The sequence below is a fragment of the Stegodyphus dumicola genome, chromosome 2 (genome assembly GCF_044657685.1).
Source record: "Stegodyphus dumicola isolate Sdum_Otavi_A_Nest chromosome 2, ASM4465768v1".
NCBI classification, from domain to species: domain Eukaryota; kingdom Metazoa; phylum Arthropoda; class Arachnida; order Araneae; family Eresidae; genus Stegodyphus; species Stegodyphus dumicola.
This window is the reverse complement of record NC_140769.1, coordinates 135404747-135430144: the sequence shown is the minus strand read 5'-3', so window position 1 is coordinate 135430144 and position 25398 is coordinate 135404747. Positions and strand designations below refer to the sequence as shown.

Here is a 25398-nt window from a genome sequence, read left to right as displayed (position 1 = left end):
AAATCCCCTTTATGAATATATCTTACATAAGTTACAAGTACGGCTTCACTGTCTGTCAAAGTTGGTTCATCCATTCGCACCGAAAATTTTCTTGTTTTCAGCTTTTCAATAAGTTGCATTTCAATATCCTCATTTAATCTTTCTTCTGTAAACAGTATCATTATTTAGTGGCATAGCTTTAACGTCTTCGTCATCTTTTTCTAGATAAGTTTAAATGCTGATATTGATGGTTTGATTAAATTCTCCCCTATAGTACGGCTTTTCCCAGATTAAGTAATGAGTAACGAAATTTGATAAATAGCCTCAAGAGCACGATTAACAGTTGCATTATGAGCAGTAAACAGACACTTTAATATTACTCTATTTTCAAAAATTTTCCTTTAAGTGTGAAAATAATTCAAATCTGAATTAATATCAGCATTATGTTTCGCCTTAATGTGCCTCAAGGCATAGTTTCATTGATTTAATGGTCAGGCATTATTGGCATAAAAGGACAAAAGTTGACCTTTTATGGACCGGGTATGAAACCAAATTTTAAATATGCCTCCAAATACCGATGAACGGTTTTTCTTGATTGCACCCCTCATTCCACTAAGGACCGAAAGAAATAAATATAAGATCAATATAAACAAAGCTGAAAGCAGCTGCTGTTGTCATTCAAGGAAAGAATAATATACCGGTTGTCATTCGTACAGTAAAAAATAAAATAAATTCGTTGGCTGAAATGTGCGAGAAACGTCTGGAAAGCATAATGTGTCAGGTAGTTAACTGCCTTTAAAAGCATTTAAATGTCCATGTCTACAGCGAGAATTCTTTATAAAATATTCAGAATGCACTGCAATTTAAAAACGTTTATACATCACTTACATTTTTCTTTATTTTGGGGAATAAAAAATGAAATTTCGAAAAATTTTGACTTCATGAAACATATTTAGAACGTCCTTTGTCCCCTTAAACTCTGGACGAGTCCATTTTCTAATTGCCCCCCTTAACAGTCGCGTTGCCCCTTGTGGGGCGTGGGCCCCACGTTGGGAAACACGGCTCTAGACAAAAAGACACTGAAGGCGTAGAAACTGACCTAATTTTATGTCGCTGTGCTGAGTCAATATATGGGAGAATTTAATAACTTAAATAATAACTGCAGAATGGATTAAGCATGATTTAATTAGCAATAATAAAAGAAGACGTTATCTTGTTGCGAAGCTTAGTTTCTCTAGATTGGCAACAAATCCACTATTCTGCTAAGTTTCAAATGTAAATAAATATGGTTGCTTTGGTAAAAAAAAAAAAAAAAAAAAAAAAATAGTCTTAGCCGCACCGACTTTTAAATTGTTGATAATTCTACAACTATAGCATGCGGGTTAGCTAAAGGCATAAAAACCTTAAGCGGAAGATAAGAACAACATAATTCAATCATTTTAAAGCAAAAAATGCACTATTTACCAACATATGAGAATAAATAAACTGAGCTCCCGGAGCCAAGTAACTGAGTGGATATATATATACATATATACTTTTGGTTGGGCCGATTTCAACAAAAAAGGCAGGTGCACATGTTTATGATACAGCAGTCCCGCATACAAAATTTCAAAGTTGTGAGGGTATTCCTTTTTGAGTTATGCGAGATGCATACATACATACGTACACACATACATACAGACGTCACGAAAAAAATCTCTTCTGAATCCATTTTAAATCAGTTTTATAATTCGTTTGGGGAAAAAGAGTCCTTTATTCTATCCTTACGTACAGAAATCAAGCAAAAACACAATTAAATTGCATTCGATAGCGGTTAAAATGGATATTTTCGTTGAAATATGGTAAACGGAATTTTTCGTGATTACAATACCGCCTTTAGTTTGTACAAGAAAGTAACAAATTGAAGCTACCGTGACCATCAAGGCACTGGTGACCTACGAGTTGACGAAATACAACGGAAAATAAATTTAGATAAGTTATTAAAATAAAATTAAACCTTATGGTCACGTGCGTAGTAATTTATCGAAATGCGTTTAAATCATTCAGTTTGGCAAGCCATTAAAGACTGGTGAAATTTGGGTGGAAGATTATAATTTTATTACCTTCTGCCAACTGACATCTTTTCCAAGAAATACCATTTTTAGGGTCGCATGGAAGATAAATTAAAGATTTTAATGTTTTGTAACGTAATTCAAAATAATACTTTTCAACATGAAATTGTTATTTTGGGGCATTTTACCCACTGAGTTTTCATAAGGTCTTATGAAAACACATTGAACCTAGTTTGTCTTATGCGATACTTTTGTAATCTTTTTTTTTTTTTTTTTTTTTAGTCCAAAGGGACTTGAGTCCCGAAGGACTATTACTTTCGTTTTGGCATTTTGCGTCGGACGGATAAATGTCGGTTCACTTTTCAAACTGTTGCCATAAAATGTTAAGAGTCCTGCATTATATTTGAAGAAATTAAATAATGAAAATCTGCGTAAATGTATGTATATTTCTCACATTGTCATAAAATAACGGTACATAGAGTCATCGAATTTTGAATAACGTAATCCTCCAACGAATATGAGCATGTGGAAGACCAAATTTGAAATTTGAAATTTGTTTTATGATCGATTTCCTGTTTTTTAAAACTTTGACGAATTTTTGATTAACAAACTCAAGGATTTCAAAGCGATCAATGGCAACGTTGTGCAGAAAAAACATTTTTATCTCCAGCGCGTGAGTCTCTGTATCGGAAATTCTAAAGATATGCTCGTTTTAAAACTATTTTGCGATATTGCTGTTGCACTGGATCTTATGGTTTAAGTGCGAGGAACATGATATTTAATAAAGAAAGGTAACACACAAAATGTTAAAAAACGCCCCTTTGGACGTAATTTAAAATCTGAAACATTTCAGATTTTGTTTTTATTTATTTATTTATTTATTTTTTGAAGAAAAATATTTTAAGTCAATATATAAGATGTTCGATGATTATGCCTATAGGCTTTATTCTCTTAAATAGTATAACTGTACGTGCTTTTCCGATGACAAATATTTTTACAAAAGAAGGTTGAAAGATTTACGTAAACAATTTTGACATTTTGTATCTAAATCTAATCGGCATTGCATTTAGTATAAAATCTAATCAGAAGTTCTTTTTGATGTATAAAAATTCAACAGACTTAACAAAGAATTACGAATTCACAATATGGATACAGCGATTGTATATATAGCAGAAGAGGAAGTAAAAGAGCTGGACTATTTTTTGCGGAAGAGGTGAATACGTTAAAAGTTTATCGGATTCTGAGGGGGGGGGAGGAACCTCTTCTAATAGCAAAACGAGCACTAGGAAATAAACAAAAGTTGAATACAGCTAGAAAGATAATACATTTCAATCCTACACGAGACCAAGTTGGAATTATCTATGACGGATGCCGTTTAAAAAATGCAGATATTAGTAAGTCAGAAGCTCTACTTAGAAACCATAGTAAAGATTTAGTGATTATCAGAAATTATCAAAAAACTACAAATGCAATAGCACACTACTACTACAAATGTACTCAACACTATTACCCAATAGACTCACATTTTTACTACAAATAGACTCAATTTCAGATGTTAGAACAAAATACTGAATTTTGAAGGGCAGACAACGAATTAAAAGCACTATTTACAAAAGCATTATTTACAATTGCACTTCTCTCAAAAAATTTCATACAAAACCCTGTGCTCAAGAAGTAGAACCTTTTTCTTTATTACTACAAAGACTCAGATGTTAGAACAAAATATTGGATTTTGAAGGGCAGACAACGAATTAAAAGTACTATTTACAATCGCACTTCTCTAAGAAATTTCATACAAAACCCCATGCTCAAGAAGACTCTGTATCGGAAATTCTAAAGATAGGCTCAATTTAAAACTATTTTTCCATATTGCTACAGTTCAACAGCAATATCGCAAAATAGTTTTAAATTCAGCCTATCTTTAGAATTTCCGATACAGAGTCTCGCGCGCTGGAGATAAAAATGTTTTTTCTGTACAACGTTGCCATAGCTCGCTTTGAAATCCTTGAGTTTGTTAAACAAAAATTCGTTAACGTTTTACAAAATATGAAATCGATAATAAAATAAATTTCAAATTAGGGCTACCAGGTGTCCATATTCGGTGAAAGATTACTTTATTCAAAATTTGACAGGCTTTAGGTACCGTTGTCTTATCACAATGCGAGAAACATACATACATTTATGCAGATTCTTCATTATTTAATTTATTTAAATATAAGACAAGACGATAATATTTGATGGCAATAATTTGAAAAGTGAATCAACACAAAATGCCACAACGAAATTAATAGTCTTTCTTATTCTGCTGGGACGACTCACGAAATTTAGCTTGTGTTTTTTATGTTTCGAAACCGCGACTTAGGATATATATTAGATTTATAAATAACATTGTTCTAACATAGGTATTCTGACATAAAATTGGACTTTTTCTGAGATGACATACACATTTTTTTCCCATATTTCGATTGTATGACTCAAATCATGGCCAAATATTAAATTTTGTAAATTCTGGTGGGAAACTCAAATATACATTTTTTTTTTTTTTTTTAGTTTGCGTCGAAAATAATTCTCAACTATAGTGACCTATTTTCCTTTCTTTTTTGTCACTGTGCACGAGTGGGAAAAAAAGTTGCAACGTTCATTCTTTCAAATAATTTTAACAAACTGCGTAAAGCGCATTTCAAAAGGCTTTAATATATAAATTCACGTATAGCTTGGGAAATTCTGAATAAACACTAATTTTTCGTAGGCATGTTTAGAAATACATTTACAAAAGTACATTTTATAGGTTTAATTAAACATTTTATGAAAATTACTAAAAAAGGCACTAATAAATATATACAAAATTCAATTAACATTGAGCAGCTAAAATTTTGAGAGCTACTTTTTTAAAAATTACTCTTGGGGCTTTTCCGAAACTTGTCACTTTGAGTCATGGAATCGAAATATGGAAAAAAATTGATATGACATTTAAAAAAAAATTCCGGTTTTGTTTCAAAATACCTATATTAGAATAATGCTATGCAAAAATCTAATACATATCATAAGTCATATTTTTAAGACATAAAAAATGCAAGTTAAAGTTTGTCAATGCCCCCCCCCCCAGTAGTACGGAAGATAAAAAACTGTCCCTTCTTTTTTTGTGCAGAATGTACATCCATTATAAATAATCGTTTTTGACTACGCTGGGACTTTGTACTATATAAAAGGTAAAGAAAAGCCGACGAACTTATACATTTCTTCATATGAAAAGAAAAAAAAAAAAAAAAGAGAAAGCATTTGATCTTAAACTGGCAGACGATCTTAGAAAAAAAAAAAAAAAAAAAACTAGTGCAACATGTATCCCAAAATATATATCTAAAAAACGCAACATATCTGATAGAATAAAAGAAATTTAGACAGTTTTTTTAAAGAACTTTTTTAACTGCATTTACTCTTTAAATTAAACACAAATATATATATTACAAACTGCATAAAAATCTTTTGCATATAATTTTAAATAATTCTCAAGTTTCGATTAACTAATTCTAAGAACATAATAATTGTTTGCTTGAAGAATACGAAATTCCTGTTACTCTCCCACAAAATTTGTAAACACACAGAATTTTCTATAAAACTAACATTTGTCTAATATTTAATTTCACCTAAAATCAAAATTGAATGCCTTTTTAAATAACAAAATATGTTTACTTGCGACGCTGATGCATTTCATATATCGGAAGCGAATGCATTCGAAAACGATACTTCAGATCGTCCCAGTCCTCATGCATGTTATATTTGTTTAAAGTATTACATGCCATTTATATTACTCTTTAATACTTTCCTAATTATTTTTATTTGTAGTATTTTATACGCTATCCGAAAACGAAATTCCAAATCGTTTCAGTTGTTATACACACTATCATTCTTATTTAAAGTAATACACAACTTTTATTTTACACATTATTGTCTTCTCATTATTATTTGTAATATTTCACAAGCCATATTTCAAGCTATTACAACTAAACCTCATTTGTTTACATAGTAATAATATAAGTTACCAAATATTTCAAATGAAAATATGATTACCTTTATTCTTGCAACTGTAAGCTGTCATTTTTATACATTAAGCGCCTTTATGAAATAACTACAAGAGAACATCAGAATTCTGCACGTCTACATGAATGATAACTGTACGAAATTACATCACATTCATAATGCAGACAAATAAAAGTTGACACCGCCAAAACCAGAACGAACAATTGTTCCTAAGAAACAATTCCGTTTGCAAATGCAAAGTCAGATTTTTTTAGTACAGTGCTGCCGTCTATTGAACACAAAATGCATAATTTAAGTTTGGCTTTTAGGTGTAGTGCTGCCATCTATTGGCTATAATATTTATTATTTTTAAAAATTTGCAACTGAATGCAATTTCGATCGAACTTCGATAAACCTAATTTAGTAACAGAGGGAAAGACATCTAAAATTAAGAAAATTCGACCAAATAACATCTAAAACACACTTAGCGCTCTGTATTCATTTGCAAACTACTTTGCATTTACTGCAAATACCATAGATTAAATTTATTTCAAAACATGAAATGCTTAAGTAATTAAAATATTAAGCATTACAAAAATGGTGCATTAAGTGACAATAGTATTAACAAAAGTAAATATTTTTTAACACTTGAAGGAAGTGTTGTTTTTTCCTTTTCGGTAGAATCTAATCTATTGCCAATCAATGAAGCATAAGATCTTCATTTTATCTTCGAAATTAGAAAGTGCTAGAAAACAACATTAATTATTTAAAAACACATTATTTTCCTTTCTTTTCCTGGACGTCTCAAAAAAACTTTGCAACATGATTATAAGATGTCATGGGATGTCGTAGATAACATATGTTGCTAATATCTTATAATGTTTAAAACTGGCCAACAAAGCAAGCTAGACTGGCATAAATTTCGAATAAAACCCTATCGATTTAGAAAATATGCTTTTCCTTTGTAAAAATCTTCACCTTCTGACATAGATCAATGGATGGAGTTTTATTTGAAATTTATATCGATCTAAAGTTGCGTCTATGCCTAATTTTAAATTTTATATTTCCTCTTAGTTGTTCCGTATTATATTTCCTTCTATTCTGTGTTTCCAGTCCTAGTTAGACCTTATAATGGAACATAAATTTATACCTACAACCCTCTTCTGCTCGCTGTAGTTTTCATTAGAAAAAAAAAAAGTCTAACTGTTATGTTTTGAAGTAACGTATAAATTATAAACACTTTTATAAATTTCATTTCCTTAACTTTCTTCAAATGCCATTAATACATTTTAATACTTTACCAAGGAGTAGTTCACACATTGGCTACCAATTTTTTCCGAATTTCTTTGGAAAAAAAGAGACAATTTCAGCTTTTACGAAATTCATACTTAATTTAGAAGTTTAATTTTTTGTTTACTTAATTGTTGTTTAAAATTTAATCCTACTTCTTTCTTTGAATTTACAGTGTTATTATGCTTCATTTACTTATTTATTGTACTAATGCTATGACTTATTTGTGTAAGCCTCGAGGTATGCTTTGCGAAACCAGAAAGCTTAGATTTAACGAATATCTACAGTTCACAATTCAATGTAGAATTGAACAATATCTGCTATTGCCAATTCATAAAACTGAATATTGACGCTTAAAAAATAATAATAACTAGATTTAAAAAGAATTTTTATTTTAAAAGCTTGCTTTGTTCTTGCATTTTATTTTGGACGTAAATTGTATTTTGGACGTACAAAAATAAAAGTATCAAATACTTAAAAAATAATATTACCGCCTGAATCAAATTTAATATATATATATATATATATATATATATTAAATTGTGTGTAATGGTGTATGCATGTGTGGTGCGTGTGTAAAAATGCATAAAAACTAAACTATAATTAAAATTAGCAATAGCACCTTTAATGCTTCATTTGGTAGTAGTCTTTTTCTGCTTTACGTCATTTCGAGACAAATCCACGCCATATGACTCTTGCATAACAATGAAGAAGCTAAAAGAAGTAAAAATTAAACAGCCAATAATAATTTTACAGCAGTATTCAGTTATCTAACCAAATGCATTGAGAACCAAAACTAACTTATTATGAATTAAGATTTCATCCTGAACACAACTGCACTTGCTTCCTACTCTGCGGCTTAGCTGGACTGCTGTCTGCTGCTCTCTTCTTACTGCAGATCTATAAAAAAATGTAAATATTTTGAAGTAGGCACAATTGGCGTACCAGGTTATTTGTGGCCATAACATGTTTACGGAAATAAAAAATGAAGATTTAATCTGCCTCAGCTGCTAGTTTCCTGTTCATTATATATCAACATTATTCTTGTTTTTCATTATGAAGTCAACATTGAAGCAGATAGTGTGCTTTGCCATAATAAACTAAACCAAACTAAACTAAAACGAATTCAGCATTTTACGTATCTCGGCAATAAATTTCTCTACAACAACCTAAGTCTATTAGTCATATATATATATATATATATATATGTCATATTAAAGCACAAAGGAAAATGACGGAACACTGTAGATGCGTGCTTAGATCCATATTGAAGAAGAATTTTGATTGCGTAGTATTTAAAGAGCTTGGCAGTCGAGGCAATTTTAATTCCATTTTTATTTCCAGTTGATATTTGTGGCCACAATCACTTGGCACTCTAGTCGTGCCTTTCCACAGAAGATTTACATTTTTGATATTGTTGAGATAGAAAGCAAGCCAGCGAAATTACATCTTAGCACAGCACAGAGCAAAAGCTGAAGTGCGTAGTTATGAAAGATGGAAGCACGCGAAGAGAAAAGTTTTGGTTTACAAGGACAGTTTCAGTTCCCAATGATTACGTCATCAGAGCTGCGGCGATCATAGAGTGATCTAGAAATGACGCAATGCAAAGAAGTTATTACGATTTTAGAATAGAGAGAAAGAATTAATGTTTATAGTTTAATCTATAATTTTGATTCATATATTTTTATCTTACATATTCCCCCCGTCAAAAAGAAAAAGGCGTAGCGACAGAGAAGCCTTTTTAAAGAAAAAGAGTTAAAGCACAAGCAAATTAAAAAAAATATAAATAAATAATAAAATTTTGATCCTGTAAAGTATTATTTATAAATATCATTCTTTTTTTAAATAGATTCTTAATTTTTAGAGTCCTATTGAATTTTTCAACATTTCAGTCCAAAAGTCTTTTTGTTTGAGAGTTCACATAATCATAATTCTTCAGATCGCAGAATATCACAAAATAAACTTTTACATAATCATTACTTATAATTAAATGTAATGCACATAAATATTTATGATACTTATTTCTATACTGATCAATTATAATTTAACATCATAAATAATAGGATTAAGATTTTCAGAATTTATGGTTTCACCGTTATCATCTTTCATTTACAATTCCTGATTTTACCAAACTGGAAGCCTCGCAATACTTCTAAACAAACCGTATCCATCAATAGGGCTGTCCTCTTGAGCTAACCAGTGTGTTCTCTGCACTGGTGGCCCAGAGTGCCTAGACAGTTACTTGAAAAGGCCTCCATTCCTTGCATTAAGGTAACTGGCCTTTGAGAACTGCACTAATACATTCCATAATAGAAAAATATAATAATAATAATAATAATAATATAAAAAAATTACACACACTCATAAAATGAGAGCCTCCAACAATATCTTACTTGAAGAGGGTGAAGGGAACAACTATACAGAGGTAATTACAGGCCTCTGCTTAGGAACCCAGTACTCTCTCGACATACACTATACTTAACATACAATCACTCATAAATTTAACATGCATTTACCATAATTTCATATTACGTTTCTGTAATAATTTCACTTATTTTTTACACCTACTTCATTTTTAGAATAATTATAAAATTCGTATTCAAAATTCTCAACAAAATTTCAAAAACATAAAAACTTATCTTAATATCCTTCCCTATGAATAGTTTAAATAACTTAAAATTCGTTACTTAATTTGCTCACACATAATTATGAAAAATTAGAAAAATTAATGAACAAGAATTTCAGATTTTCTCAAAACAAATTGCAGATATTTTAACCAAAGTTGAAATATAAACTATAGAATCCGCAGCACATTAAATAATTTAGTTCCTGAGCTAGATTCACACGAATGTAATAATTTTTGAGCTGTTGAAAAAGCAGAAGTGCAAATAATTTTCTGTCGCACATACTAGCAAACATTAACTCAGATCGACCTTGAACCCGCTGTAATGCTGAATCCCTAAACTGTAATTCACTGATGATTTTCTTTTCACTAGGCATTCGAACTTCTCAATTTATCAAGATATTACTTTCAATCTGTAAACACTACGCGTGATTATTTTTTTGAAGCACTTGCAAAACACCACAGCAGAAGAATGATCTGTTATTTTTTAAACACTGAAAAAACAAACTTGATGATTCACTTCTTTCACATTATCTTGGATTTATCACAAAACGATGATTTGAAGAGCTGAATTAAATTTTCCATTGAGGTTTCAGGCTGCAGGAAACTATCCTACTGGCTTAATTGTCATATTAAAGCACAAAGGAAAATGACGGAACACTGTAGATGCGTGCTTAGATCCATATTGAAGAAGAATTTTGATTGCGTAGTATTTAAAGAACTTGGCAGTCGAGGCAATTTTAATTCCATTTTTATTTCCAGTTGATATTTGTGGCCACAATCACTTGGCACTCTAGTCGTGCCTTTCCACAGAAGATTTACATTTTTGATATTGTTGAGATAGAAAGCAAGCCAGCGAAATTACATCTTAGCACAGCACAGAGCAAAAGCTGAAGTGCGTAGTTATGAAAGATGGAAGCACGCGAAGAGAAAAGTTTTGGTTTACAAGGACAGTTTCAGTTCCCAATGATTACGTCATCAGAGCTGCGGCGATCATAGAGTGATCTAGAAATGACGCAATGCAAAGAAGTTATTACGATTTTAGAATAGAGAGGAAGAATTAATGTTTATAGTTTAATCTATAATTTTGATTCATATATTTTTATCTTACATATATATATAAAACTGACAAAGATTATAAAGCATAATTCAGCAAAATTAAATAACAAAATGAACAATTTTCTTTTTATTTTACTTTTTTTAAATACGCAATATGTAAAACTGCAACAATATTCGTGTCTTGAAAAAGCGAAAAAATATCTTAAAGTATATAAAAATTATGCAAAAATTATACAAAAGTGTTAAATAAAATTATCTTCAATAGCTAACCGCGGACCATACTTGTAAGTACCTAATTCGTGATTTATATCATGGAAAAATTTCTAAATTTTAAAAATTAGCAAATAATGAAAATAAATTGTTGATTATAAATATTTTTTTTAAGTTTTGGGGAGTTTTATACTCATTGAAGAAAATAAAAAGAATTTTAAATATGTAATTAGAACCAAAATTTAGTGTGCTGAACATGACGCAAAATGTACAAGGAACAATAAACGTTGCAAACTATAAATCCAACATCTCTTAAATAATATAAGCAAATTTAAAACAGTAAAATTATTAAATACTGTTAACAACATATTAAGATATATTGTGGTAACACCAAAGCAAAAATTAAGTAGCTAATAAATCTCTGATAAATTTCTGATTCCAAAGAGATAAAATATTTGATAATATTAACATCTACGGCAGCTGAAACAGAGCAAATTAGGTAAATCTCATATTCATAGAATATTCAGAGAAGGTATAAAGAGTGGAAGGACAGAAGGGCTATTAGTTTCAAAATAGCATTTTGTTTTGTTTCGCTATAAAAGGGTAATTTTTTTTTTTCCAATGATAGATTGCGAACAATTACAAATGCAACCCAGTCCATTAATCTATACGAGGCCAGATGTGGTGGTCTGTTTATTATGGAGGCACCTAATAGGTGGGCCACCATCGCCTTTCCTATGAAGGGCCGGACAGTTACAACCATGCCTTCTTCGGGATTCGAACCCGAAGAAGGCATGGTTGTAACTGTCCATGGTTGTAACCCTTCGGCATCGCAGTCATCTTCCCTGGCCACTATACCGACTGGGCGGCAATAAAAGGCTAATGTATATTTAAATTGTTGCCACCAAATATTATCGCCCTTTGTTATATTTAAAGAAATTAAATAATGAAGAATTTGCATAAATATATGCATGTTTATCGCATTGTGAAAAAACGACGTTACCTACAGCCATCAAATTTTGAATAACGTAATCCTCCCTCCCAACATGGCCACCTGGAAGCTCGAATTTTAAAATTCGAATTTGTTTTATTATCTATTTAATATTTTGTGAAATTTAACGAATTTTTGATTAACAAACTTGAGTATTTCAAAACGAGAAACAGCAACACTGTACAGGGAAAAAAAAAAAAAAAAAAAGAAACTCTTTTATTTCTAGCGCGAAACGGAAATTCTAAAGATATGCTGTTTTTAAATATTTTGCGTTTTTAAATATTTTGTGATAATATATGTTTTTAAATATTTTGTGCTGTTTTTAAATATTTTAATATTTTGTGTTACCCTTATTTATTAAATATCATGTTCTTTGCACTTAAACCACATAAAATTCAAATCTTTTAAAAACAGCATATCTTAAGATTTGAATTTTATGTGGTTTAAGTGCAAAGAACATGATATTTAATAAATAAAGGTAACACACAAAACGTTAAAACACTCCTTTGGGCGTAATATAAAATCTGAAAGCTTTCAGAGTTTTTTTTTAAATATGTTATAAAACTTTTATATTTTTATAATTACGTTCTTGGTGAAATTTGTGTCTCTTACAAGCAACTATTCTGTCTGTGTTTGTTCTGATAAAAAACAGGCTTTACAGTTACATTTTCAATCTTGTAAAACTGCTGATAACTTTTTCGATCAGCTCCGTTCAGTTAAAGAATTTTTCTTAAAATTTGCACTGCTTTTCTAGATAGATAATGGCATATCATCACGTTTTTCTCTATCATTTTAGCTATCAGTTCCTCCAGTGTTTCTAGCATTTTCACAGTCAATTCTGATACATATTGCCTGAATACTGTTGGGAATTGACACGTACTTTAGGAATGAATCTTCATAACTTTCCTCACTGATGCCTCAATCATTAGCTGTAGTTGTAAATTCCTCTGAGGCTTCTTCGACATAAAAGCTACATTTTCAAAAACAGGTTTTAACTGATTTTACACATAAATACGACACTAAAGCAAAAAGCGGAGAGGAAAGATTTTACAGATTAATAGGCTCATTGGCGTATGCGACTATTATTATGGTAAGTTAGCAGTAAATTCTTGACTCCTTTCAAACAGTTTTTTTTTCTTTTGTCAATAATTGTTGGGTCCATATTGCTTCTTAATAACACAGTATCTTATACGTTCAGTTTCTTAAACCAACTGCTACTTCACGTTTAAATATTGATATGTGTTCTGGTAATGTTCTGGAGCGTAATTCAGCTTCGTCTGTATTATAAATTTCGAGCGTCTTATATTCATTTAGCAGCTGAAATAAAACGTCTTGTATCCAGTTATCAATTGCACGATGATCCGCTTCTTCCTTCTCACCATGCAATTTCTGATGGACCATGTTGGATTTCGTTTTCTGCAACTTGTGAGCTATATGTCACTCGATATGAAATTCTCTCCTAGCAGTTAGTGAGTCCTAGCAGTTAGTGAGAATTCTCTCCTAGCAGTTAGTGAGTTTAGCAGTTAGTGAGAATTCTCTCCTAGCAGTTAGTGAGTTCTAGCAGTTAGTGAGAATTCTCTCCTAGCAGTTAGTAAGTGTCGCAAATTAGTGAGAACAAGCTTTAGAAATAGAAGCATTTTTTAGCTTAAAACCATTCTAGAAACAAATTTCAACGTCTTGATTTTCTGTCTTGTTTTTTTTTTCCTTGAGATATTTGCACTTTTCATTAGTTCTCCATTAACTATAATTCCTTGTTTAAGTAAATTACGCAGTGCTGTTTGGGAAATTTGAAATAGTTTTCTCTGGCTACAATTACCAAAACCATTAAAGACTTTCAATCCTTTTCGTTCAGGGTTAAGTCTTTTCGCTTGATATTTCGACATGTTATAATTTAAGAGCACAACAAATACAAAAAAAAAAAAAAAAAAAAAATTCTTCTTCCAATGACTTAACCCTGAAATTTCAAATTTCAAAATTTACATTTCCAATCAGCTAAAAGATTACCCTTTATCTGTTTAGTCGAACTGTCTCTTTATGATTATAAGCATGATCAATACATTTCCTAATAATCCACTAGATTCAGCGCCAAATGGAAGTTGCTAGCTTTTAAGAGGTAAACGGCATTTTATAAATTTCATCCATGATTCTTTATGTTACAGTCAAACTGATTTTATTGCTTGAAAGAACGAAGTGCGGAATAATTTAAAGAGTATTTTGCATCTACAACAAACAAATTAAAAAAAAAAAAACTGAAAGCTTTCGGATTTTACATTACGCCCAAAGCGGCGTTTTTTAACCTTTTGTGTGTTACCTTTATTTATTAAATATCATGTTCTTTGCACTTAAACCATAAAATTCAATTCAACAGGAATATCACAAATTATATCAAAGAGTATATCTTTAGAAGTTCCGATACACAGTCTAGCGCGCTGGAGAAAAAAAAAAAAAAAAAATGTTTTATTTCTTTACGGTGTTGCCATTCCTCGCTTTGAAATCGTGCAGTTTCTTAATCAAAAATTCTTTAATGTCTGACAAAATATGAAATAGATTATAAAACATATTCCAGATTCCAAATTAACACTTCCAGATGCCCATATTCGCTGGAGAATTACGTTATTCAAAATTAGATGGCTCTAGGTACCGTTGTTTTATCACAATGCGAGAAACATCAATACATTTATGTAGATTCTTCATTATTTAATTTCTTTAAATATAATACAGAGCTGTAATAGTTGGTGGCAACAGTTTGGAAAGTGAATCAACGCAGAAAGTGAATTGACACAAAATGCCAAAACGAAATTAATAGCCCTTCTGATCTAACGACCTTTATTATAATAAAATTTCTAGGATTTAATAATGATACAGAATACTGTTACCAATCTACTGAAAAGTATTTAAAGAAACTTGGTATTTCTCATTCAACTTCTGTTCTTTATTTTTCAGCTCAGAATGGAAAGTAGAAAACCGAAGTAGAACTTCTCTGGCAGAAATGACAAAGGCTATGATAATAAACATTGTCGAAGAGTTTTAGGATTAGGACAACAGCTACAGCTGCATATCTTTAAAACAGATTATCTACAGTTACCTTATCTTTAAAACGATTACCTGTATAAAAATACCATATGAATTATGGAACAGCAGTAAATAAAATGCAAATGATTTACGAATATTAACTGTGATCAAGCAAAGGTGGTGGAAATTTGATAAGAAATCAGAGAAAGGAATATTCGTAAAATAGGATTTACGAAGAAAACCTTATTCAGGGGAAGGAAAATAACAGTAAGCAGAAAAGTTAAACTCTCAGAAAACGCGCTTCCCTCTGAAAAGCATGCACAAAACAGTAATGAAGATTCAAGATACATTCCTTTCCATATCTCGAAAAAGGTAACGAAGGGATATCTGTTGGCCATGATGTGACAGCTGATTCAAAAGCATGTGCAAACCAATACTAAAATACTACTGAAAAATTGGTTTCATATAAAAGAAGAGTTTCTACTAGTAACGACTAAAGGTGTTCCAGCGGATAGATTTTCCTACAAAGGGGAAAATGAAACACCAACGTTATCTCGATATAGAAATCAAAAGCCTTTAAAAAATTTTAAACTTGCCAAAACTTGTAACAGAAGCTTGGACCCAGTCGATGGAAGAAGAAATAAACTCTCTCTGAAAGCAAATGGCACTTATCAGAATATATAATTAGTGAAACAGCTAGTTATATAAGTATTGTATAGTTTTATAAATGCGAAGAAATGATGCTTAATAATAAAGCTAAAAAGACAACAAAAATGGGTTATTAGGAGTAAGTGTGATTACTGGTAGACTGCGGACTCAGCGAGAGAGTGAAAACTTTAACAAACCCTTTTAGACGATTGTTAAAATCTGAAACTTTTCATTTTTTTTTTTTTTTTTCCAGTCTTTCTTAAAACACTAAACACTGCACCTTTTCTGCACTCGCATTGGCGACTGATATCATTTAGCGAAGCCTCGTCTACAAATTAATGCTAACATTTGCAGCCAGTCCCTGCTATGTTTAAAGTTTATGATGTCGCATAATGGCGAGGGTCTTTTATTTATCGGAGGTGTGGACATATGCACGGTTCTGAACCTGATAAACAACTTAAATGCATTATTTTATTTTTATTTTATCTCTGTAATTTAATCAAAGTTTATAATAAAATCAGTAAGAATTCTTTAGATTCTTCTTTTAACCCTTTCCTGCACGCTTTCTTTTAAAGTCGGAGTTTTGGTAATAAAATAAATAAATAAATAAATAAATAAATAAATAAAAGTAGGCAGTCTAATTAGGCCTAGAGGACTACACAAGTAAAATTTTGGGAAGATAGCACTTATCGTTTTAATTCCGTGGGTGTGCCCATATTGGGCACACTGATTAAATAGAGCATCGAAAAGGAGCATTGTTGTCAATGAACTGACCGATGAGATGCGGAGAAACAAAGAATACAGACACTCAATTGTCCTAGATGATCGGTGAGCCCGGTCTTGGCATACCTAGTGTTCGCCCTTTGATTTTAGGCAAGATTTCAAGGTAATAATTTAAAACTAATATAGAAAAAAGAGATTAGCAAAAAAATAACATAGAAATTTGTTTTCAAACAATTGCTTTCATACCCTAAAAAAATCTGGAAGATTTCTTTGAAAAATGAGGGTCTTAACTAAACATGGCTAACATATATGTACTGGTTTGTGTTGAGCTTCCATCTACTATAAATAAAGAAGATTCAGAGTAACCTATAGTAACCTATAAATCTTTTTCATTCAGTTTTTCTGTGCGGACAGAAGGAAATTTTTAAATGTGTCCACACCAGACACACTGTGCCCGCAAAGTGTTAATCCCAGATTCTTTTCCGAGAAGAACCTGGTTTAAAATGAATCAGCTTACACTGCAGGATACTTTAAAAATTATAACCGCCAGAATTGAACATAGTGAAAGATAAAATATATTTTTCGTTTAAATGAAAAAATAGTTAATTTTGAGATTATTTTATAAGATCTAGCATTTTTATTTTATTTTAGCACAATTCACTACTAACTTAGGCTACGCTTTCATTCAAAGCAAACATTTCAAGCATGCAATTTACTTTAAGTACTTACGAATTCAAGCATTTTACATAAATAATTTCTTTAATTAGCTGAAATGAACTCATATTAATTACATGCAACAATTTTCTAAAGATTTTGAAAATCGAAATGGTTTTTTGACACCATACAAATATTTCCTAAAACAGTCTTTACGATTACAGTTAACATTTCGTTCTAAATCCGCCAAGATTACTTGCTAAAATTTCTTGTTTCATATAACATTTAAAGCTACTTGCTTAATACAAAACTGTAAGCTTCTTGCTAGATACAAAGGAACAGAAAAGCTTCTTGCTTAATTTAAAAAACATTGCCCTCTTCCCGAGGCAAAACTGAAATGAATATTTTCAACTAACTTTGTACTGGCGTTAAAATAATCTCAAATAGAATAATTTTAAGTTATCTTTCGTTTGGCGAAATCCGAAGCCTTTTTTTTTTTTTCTACTTTAACTAAATATTTTTTATGTAATTCTCATCATCAAAAATATTTAGTTAAAGTAGAAAGTGCCATGATATCTACGGCAGTGAAAAAAAATTAGGAAAGAATGGGCCTTTCATGACACGTTTTGCTCCAGAGCTACAGTATCTTAAATCGTGCCTTAAGAATTCTTTCAAGAATTTACTCCTACATGACTCCTAACTCGCATACAATAATCCTGATCATGATCCACTTTGTTTCGAAAAATCCTTCTTATTGTATAATATTATCATATAATTACTTGTAATTATAATATTATTATACAATAAGAATATCTTACAGTAATCAAGTAATTATTAAACTCATTTATGCGTATTTATTAGCCCAGAAGGGCTATTAGTTTCGTTTTGGCATTTTGCGTCGATACATTTTCTGCGTTGATTCATTTTTCAAACTGTTGCCACCAACTATTACAACCCAGTATTATATTTAAAGAAAATAAATAATTAAGAATCTGCATTAATGTGTGTTGGTTTCTCGCATTGTCATAAAACACGGTACCTAGAGCCATACAGTTTTGAATAACGCAATCCTCCAGCGAATACGAGCATCTGGAAGCCCTGATTTCGTGAAATTTGTTTTATTGCCTATCCCATACTTTGTCAGACATTAAAGAATTTTTCATAAAGAAACTCAATGATTTCAAAGCGAGGAATGGGAAAAAAAAATTTATCTCAAGCGCGCGAGACTGTGCATCGGAAATTCTAAAGATACGCTCATTTTAAAATTATTTTGCGATATTGCCGTTTAATTGAATTTTATGGTTTAAGTCGAAGAACATGATATTTAATAAATAAATGTAACACGCAAGACGTTTAAAAAACGCTCGTTTGGGCATAATGTAAAATCTGAAAGCTTTCAGATTTTTTTTAAATTTCTTTTTTCTTTATTTTTCCTTGCCTGCTATACCCACCTTTGGGGTTGAAATGCATTGTCAATAAAAAGATGAACAAACAGTTGAAAAACATTATTTTAATTTCCGCGACAATATTTTTTATTGTTAGTAAGATATAAATGTGTAACATTATGAAGATTGCAATTTATCCAAGTTTGTTTCACGGATTAGTTACCCAGACATTATAAATACCCAACAGATGTCATATCATTCTTTTTAAGTGTAACATTGCTAAAAATATGAAACCTAAATCTCATTCAATGATGAAAAACAAATCAACAGTAAATGTTTCATCCAAAATAATGCAATGTATCAATGACTAGCTAGTAATCAGCTTTTAGCATGATCCATATCTGAAAAAATACAAAACACTAACGAGAGTTCACATAGTGCCCCTTGGAAAAACTGCCCGAAGGAAACATTTGTATTGAAAGCAGACTCGAAATAGCTGTTATCACAGCAATTAGTGATTTCAATTTTGAGTGTTTAAATATTTTAGGTATGGAACAGAAAGATATAAATTCATGTTGAATGTCTATTGGCGGAGGCAACATAAAGCTCATATATACATCAAAACAAAAAGAGGAGTTCAAGTGGATACAAGAAAAGAAGAATTACCAAAAAAAACCATGTAAGACAGATAAGCATAATGGAAATGTAAATAAGGAAGGGGAAATATATGGTGCAGGACGTTTCTAAAGTCATTCTTAGTTTAAAAAATGTATTCGGTTGAATTTACTGAAAGTGTTCGAAAAAGTTTCTAAAATAATATTAAGTATTTCTTACCATTCTACGATTTTATAAGTAGAAACATTGTTTATTCATAAATAAAACAATGTTAAAATATTTTATATTAAATAAAATCATATATTAGGACATACTGAGAAGTAAATATTGTAGGTGAGCGTAAAAATATTCTTAAAATGTATTTTTCCCATAATGAAATTCTCACGATTATTACATTTTCAAAATGCTCCCAAATGCTTATTTTATGTTCAAAATGACTGTAATTTGTAATTTAGATTCCCATTTATACATGTAACAAAATTTAGTATGTATGTTTGAGTGCGAATTCATTAAGGGGATAAAAGTCCAATTAAAGTGTATTAAAGTGGGAAATTTTGTCCAAAATTCAGGTACACGTGAAAGAAATATTAATTAAAAACTAACATTTTATGCAATTCACTAATTGATACTAAATTGTGTTTGCAATGCATTTTCAATAAAAATAAAGCAAAAATAACGAAAAACTGAAAAAAAGTAAGTCGCATGGAGCATTTTGAAAAAAATTTAAAAATTCAAAAGAAATTTGAAAAAAAATTAAATTGCAATGACCCAGAAATTTGTTTCAAAGATATCTGATATAATTATAGTAAAATATACATGCATGCAAAGTTTCATAACTTTATGACAATAATTTAAAAAAAAAAAAAGGATTTGAACGTTCACTGTCCCCTTAAGTTTCATTTTACACAGTTTCTTTCAACTCCAAAGTTTCCTTCTTGTAGAATGTAAATATTCAACTTTCTAGATCAGAAGGCCTTCACTTCCAAATAACGGGCTTAATTTCTACCCACCAGGACATTGTAACGACGAAGCACTGCATTCAAGACATTTATTAAAACAAAAGGCAAAAGTACTTTTTCATGAAGGCAAATTTTCTACATATTTTTACATTTTTTTTCCAGCTCAGTTTTTCCATTTGAAAGCATTTAACGACATTAATATTATATTACACCATCGAATTTATCCGCCTTCCCCGTCATATTTTTCCCGTCGCCCGCGCGGAAGAAAAGAACGAATTTTCGAGTAAACGGAAGACTCCGAAACAAATTGCGTTCTTTTCGTTTAATCGAATTTGAGACATGAAAAAAGCGAAAGCACTTAGGCCGCTTCCATTAAAAGCAAGAAATATGCCGAAGATGCCCCCGTAATGAAATCAAATCGTTCATAATGGGCGACATGTTAGCAGAAATGGGTGGCTTGATAGGCTTTGAGTGCCCTGCTGCCAGCCTCCTCTGTTCCCCCCTCCGGCGGTGCTTACGTTAAATAGGGATAAAAACGCGATGCTACGCTTACAGAGCATAAAAGAATCTCCGGTTGCAACTGCATAAATTAGCCGAGATCAACGAGTAACCCGAAATGTATTTGGTTCTACATTTTCAAACCGAACACTATTTGTTCTATTCCTCTGGAATACAGAATGTAATCCTGGTGAAGAGCGAAACATAACTTAAAACTTTTACCGACAAATCCACATTTTAATTTATAGGTTCGTTACACTCACACATATCTGTAGACATACAACCTATTTGTTTTATTTACGTCGAAACTTATAGATATATATAATTTTTCAAAATATAATGCTTATACTATCTGGGAAAGTGAAACAAAGTGAGTGTGAATGACTATTGTAACTAGCAATAGACTAAGAAAAGTTAAAAATTCAGACTAAGCGATAAAAATGGATTTTTCTAAAAGTGATTTTAAATGATAAAAAAGCAATTAAACAAAAGTTTTTATGTAATATTTACGACGAACTGTAATTTAATATTTGAGATAGGCTCATCAGGGGGGTAATTATTAGCCGAAAGGGCGTTAGTCCAGGAGGGCTATTAATTTCGTTTTGGCATTTTGCGAGAAAACTTTAAATGTCTGCTCACTTTTCAAATTGCTGCCACTAAATATTATCACCCTCTACTATATATTTAAGGAAATTAAATAATGAAGAATCTCCATGAATGCATGTATGCTTCTCGCAGTGATAAAATAACCGTACCTAGAGCCATCAAATTCTGAATAACGTAATCTTCCACCGAATACGGGCAACTGGAATCCCTAATTTGAAATTTGAAATTTGTTTCTTTTATCGGTTTCATATTTTGTTTTTTATTAATAAACTCAACAACTTCAAAGCGAGCAATGGCAACACTAGGGAAAAGAATAATCTAAAAGGTTTCAGATTTTAAATTACGTCCAAAATTGCGTTTTTTTAATATTTTGTGTGTTACCTTCATTTATTAAATATCACGTTCTTTGCACTTAAACCGTAAAATTCAATTCAAGAGCAATATCGCAAAATAATTTTAAATTGAGCATATCTTTAGAATTTCCGATACAAAGTCTCGCGCGCTAGAGATTAAAATGTTTCTTCTGTACAACGTTGCCATTGCTTGCTTTGAAATCCTCGAGTTTGTAAATACAAAATTTGTTAAAGGTTTACAAAATATGAAATCGATGATAAAACAAACTTCAAATTTGAGCTTCCAGATGCCTATATTCGTAGAAGGATTACGTCATTCCAAATTGGAGGCCTCTAGGTACCGTTGTTTTATCACAATACACGAAGCATACATACATTTATGCAGATTTTTCATTATTTAATTTCTTCAATTATAATACTGGGCTCTAATATTTGGTGACAACCATCCGAAAAGTGAAACGAATATTCAGAGTGTTTCGACGCAAAATCGCGAAAAGTAAACAAAGTCCCTCACAGAACAAAGTCCCTTTGGACTAAAAAACTTTATCTTCTGCGCGCGAGATTGTCCATCGGAAATGTTAAAGATATGCTCATTTAAAAATTATTTTGCGATATTTCTGTTGAATTGAATTTTATGATTTAGGTGCGAAGAACATGATATTTAATAAGGTAACACAGAAAACGTTTAAAAATGTACCTTTGGGCGTAATATAAACTCTGAAAGATTCTTGATGTTTGACATCTCCATTAATCATTATTCGGAGTGTGATTTTAATCTAAACTATTATAAATTGCTTTGACATATTATAAATTGTTTTGACATATTGGCCTATTATAAATTGCCTTTTATGTTAGTACACTTCTATTATATTTTATGTTAACAATAAAGGTAATTTTCATTCAACATTTTGTAATTCTTCATAATTTTAGAGTAAAACGGGTACTTTCATGCTATTCTTGTATTTTCCAGAAAAGATTTGGAAAATAAAATACCTGTAAATTACCAGCGAATTGGTTATAATTGGAAAATGTGGTTAATTACTGTTACATGAGATAATTGATAAGTTTGAAAATTTTAATGAACAACACATTTTCCCTTTATAAGAACGACCAGTTTTCCTACAAAACCTTTCGTACAGAGGTTATCATTCATAACTTATTAGAGATATCCGACTATAAATAACTACATTTCGACCGGTTTCAATACTAAAAGAAATGCAGATATATTTTCCTTCTTTTAATGAAAAGTTGCAGATTGCGCCTTTTTACCAGTTAGCCATCAATATGCAGTCTTCCCTCGCCAGCATCATGCAGAGAAAAGCAAATTTTCTTTTCTAGGAGTCCGTAAGAAAACTGCAGAAATGTGTTAGTTGTCCCAAATCTTTTGGTGTGTGATAATAACTTAAGCTAAAGCGAGGAAAATTTTTCCTGTTTCCACTCCCAAGCATTTTTTGAAAAATGCAGCGAAGATATTTATGAAGATGGTGCGTTTATTTGGCTTGTCGAAAACAGAGGATTTAGATATATATGAGACTAAAAAGCAGCACATAAAAGAAGAGGATTACTATGTATTTCGGCGTATAACGTGCACCGGAGTAAACGCGCACCTATAATTTCAAACATTTAATAATTTTTAGGTATATTCACCGTATAACGCGTACCCTTTTCTTTACAAAGAAACCTGAAACATATATATACAACGTTCTGAAGTCATCCTTTCCAAGATTTTCCCAGGCGTTCGAACAATAGTATACTGAGCTGACAAACGATAAGGGGAACTATACGTGCGTGAGGGAAAGTGCTTGAGGGAGTAAATAATTCAGCGTAGAGAGTGGGTTGTATTTAATGCAGGTGCGTACAAGAATGTAATTCTAGTGTTTTAAGAAAATCGAGATAGAATCTGGGGTATGATCACCTTTTCGATCTGAATTCGTGGAATAATTTGGAGTGAAATATTTTTTTTTCCTTTAGTCATTTGAAACCGTGAATTTTGAAGTGAATATCGAAGGCTTTAGTAAACTGCATTTGTTTTGGTTGAAAAACAATTGATCTAGTGTTCCTTTCAGTCGTAAATATGGCTCCTGCCAAACGAAACGAACACAATTTCAAATGCAAAGTTATTCCGTTTTCGAAAGAAACTGAAAATAGCAACGAAAGATAGAACCGATGCTGATTATTTATTTATGGATCACAATAAAAGAATGGTGAAGATGAAACAGAAATCAATCATATGAAGATACGAACATGACAAACTTTTCGTATGATTCGACAGAGAAAATTTTCAAGTTCATAAGCTATGTGCTTTCTTTTAAATAAACAGCATTCAGGTATATATAAAAATCAAAATTCTTGAAAGGAGGAAAAATGAAAAATGAGCAACACCTTCCCCGAGAATCGAACCACGGGCCTCTGGAATACGCTCCCAGCGTGCAGACCACTGCACCACGAAGGTGCGCTAAGAAGGCGGGAGAAATACCTTATATACTGTACCTTTTAAAGGAAGGCTGGGGTTTTTAGGGGACCCAATCGCCAAACCTGGGTGTAGAGAACCATCATCCAAAACCCTTTTAGTTCAGGCGCCACTGTAGAGTCATTACGGTATTTTTATTAAGCTGGAGATTTGAAAAAATGAGCAACGCCTTCGCCGGGAATCGAACCACATACCTCTGGAATACGCGCCCAGCGTGCAGACCACCACACTACGAAGGCGTGCAAAGAAGGCGGGAGAAATACCTTATAATTTTTTCGCTGCTTAAACAAAGTTTTTAGATTTGTAAATGATATTTAGCTAATTTTAATTTTTAGATTAGATTGCTCAGCGTATATTGCGTACAATTTATAGAATATTCAAGAAACATATAAAGGAATTTTTTCAGATTTTTATAGGTGTATTTTCTGTAATATCCGACGTGTTCTACGAAAATTAGAGCGTAAAATATCGTGTACTCTATACACAGATTGACTTTTCTTTTTTAATTCTGAAGCTCGTTAACACATAATTATAGCAAAGGCTCCTTTCCAAAAAATAGATTATACATTTATTTTATAAAGAATCGTAGTCTGATATGTTAAACTTGCAGCATAAATATCGAGAAGATATCGTTAAGAATTTCAAAAATTTATTTAGAGCTAAAGAGAGGCCATAAGAATAAAAAACACACACGACCTCAAAAAAAAAAAAAAAAAAAAAAAAAAAGGATTATATAACATATGCCATTAAAAGCCCCTTTTGTTAATTATAGCAAAGCTCAAAATGTTCGTAAAAATGATTTATTATTAGGTCATATAAAAAGTCTCCGCGTTTTTCTTCGCCACTAGATGGTGTTGATGCCTATACATCCGGCTACACTCACCCGATTATCTCAACCGAACGTGTGCTTAAAAGGTTATCTTCAGATTCCATTGTTTTTGAAAATATTCTAATTCGTTGCTTGTGTAAAACGTTATATTGATTTGAAAATGAGTGAAATATCTGAAAAAATACGTTATGTGATGCTTTTTTACTATAAAAAGGGTTAAAAGGCTTCCAAAGCATGCCGAAAAATTTGTGAATTGTACGGTGAGAATGCTGGGATTGAACGAAGGACCCAGGAGTAGTTTGCTCGATTCCATTCCGAAAATTTCGATATCAAAGATGCATCTCACTCTGGTCGGCTAGTCACTGAAAAATTCGATGAAATTTTGCAACTGGTGGAACAAGACCGGCACGTAAGCTGTCAGGAAAT

General features: G+C 31.3%; 1 protein-coding gene across 3 annotated transcripts in view; it reads right to left on the bottom strand.

Moving 5' to 3' along the window:
- LOC118183152 (transmembrane channel-like protein 5) overlaps window positions 1-25398 on the bottom strand; it is a 442419-nt gene that overhangs the window by 57167 nt on the left and 359854 nt on the right. Inside the window, exon 1 of one of the 3 annotated variants that reach the window (XM_085811140.1) lies at window positions 6099-11031. The exons of 1 other annotated variant lie outside the window; for it this stretch is intronic. In XM_085811140.1, the coding sequence (XP_085667266.1) occupies window positions 6099-6126 (28 nt within the window). In that variant the 5' untranslated portion in view covers window positions 6127-11031. Of the gene's footprint in view, window positions 1-6098; window positions 11032-25398 lie in introns of those variants that run through there. One more of the 3 variants, XM_035352592.2, reaches the window with a different exon arrangement.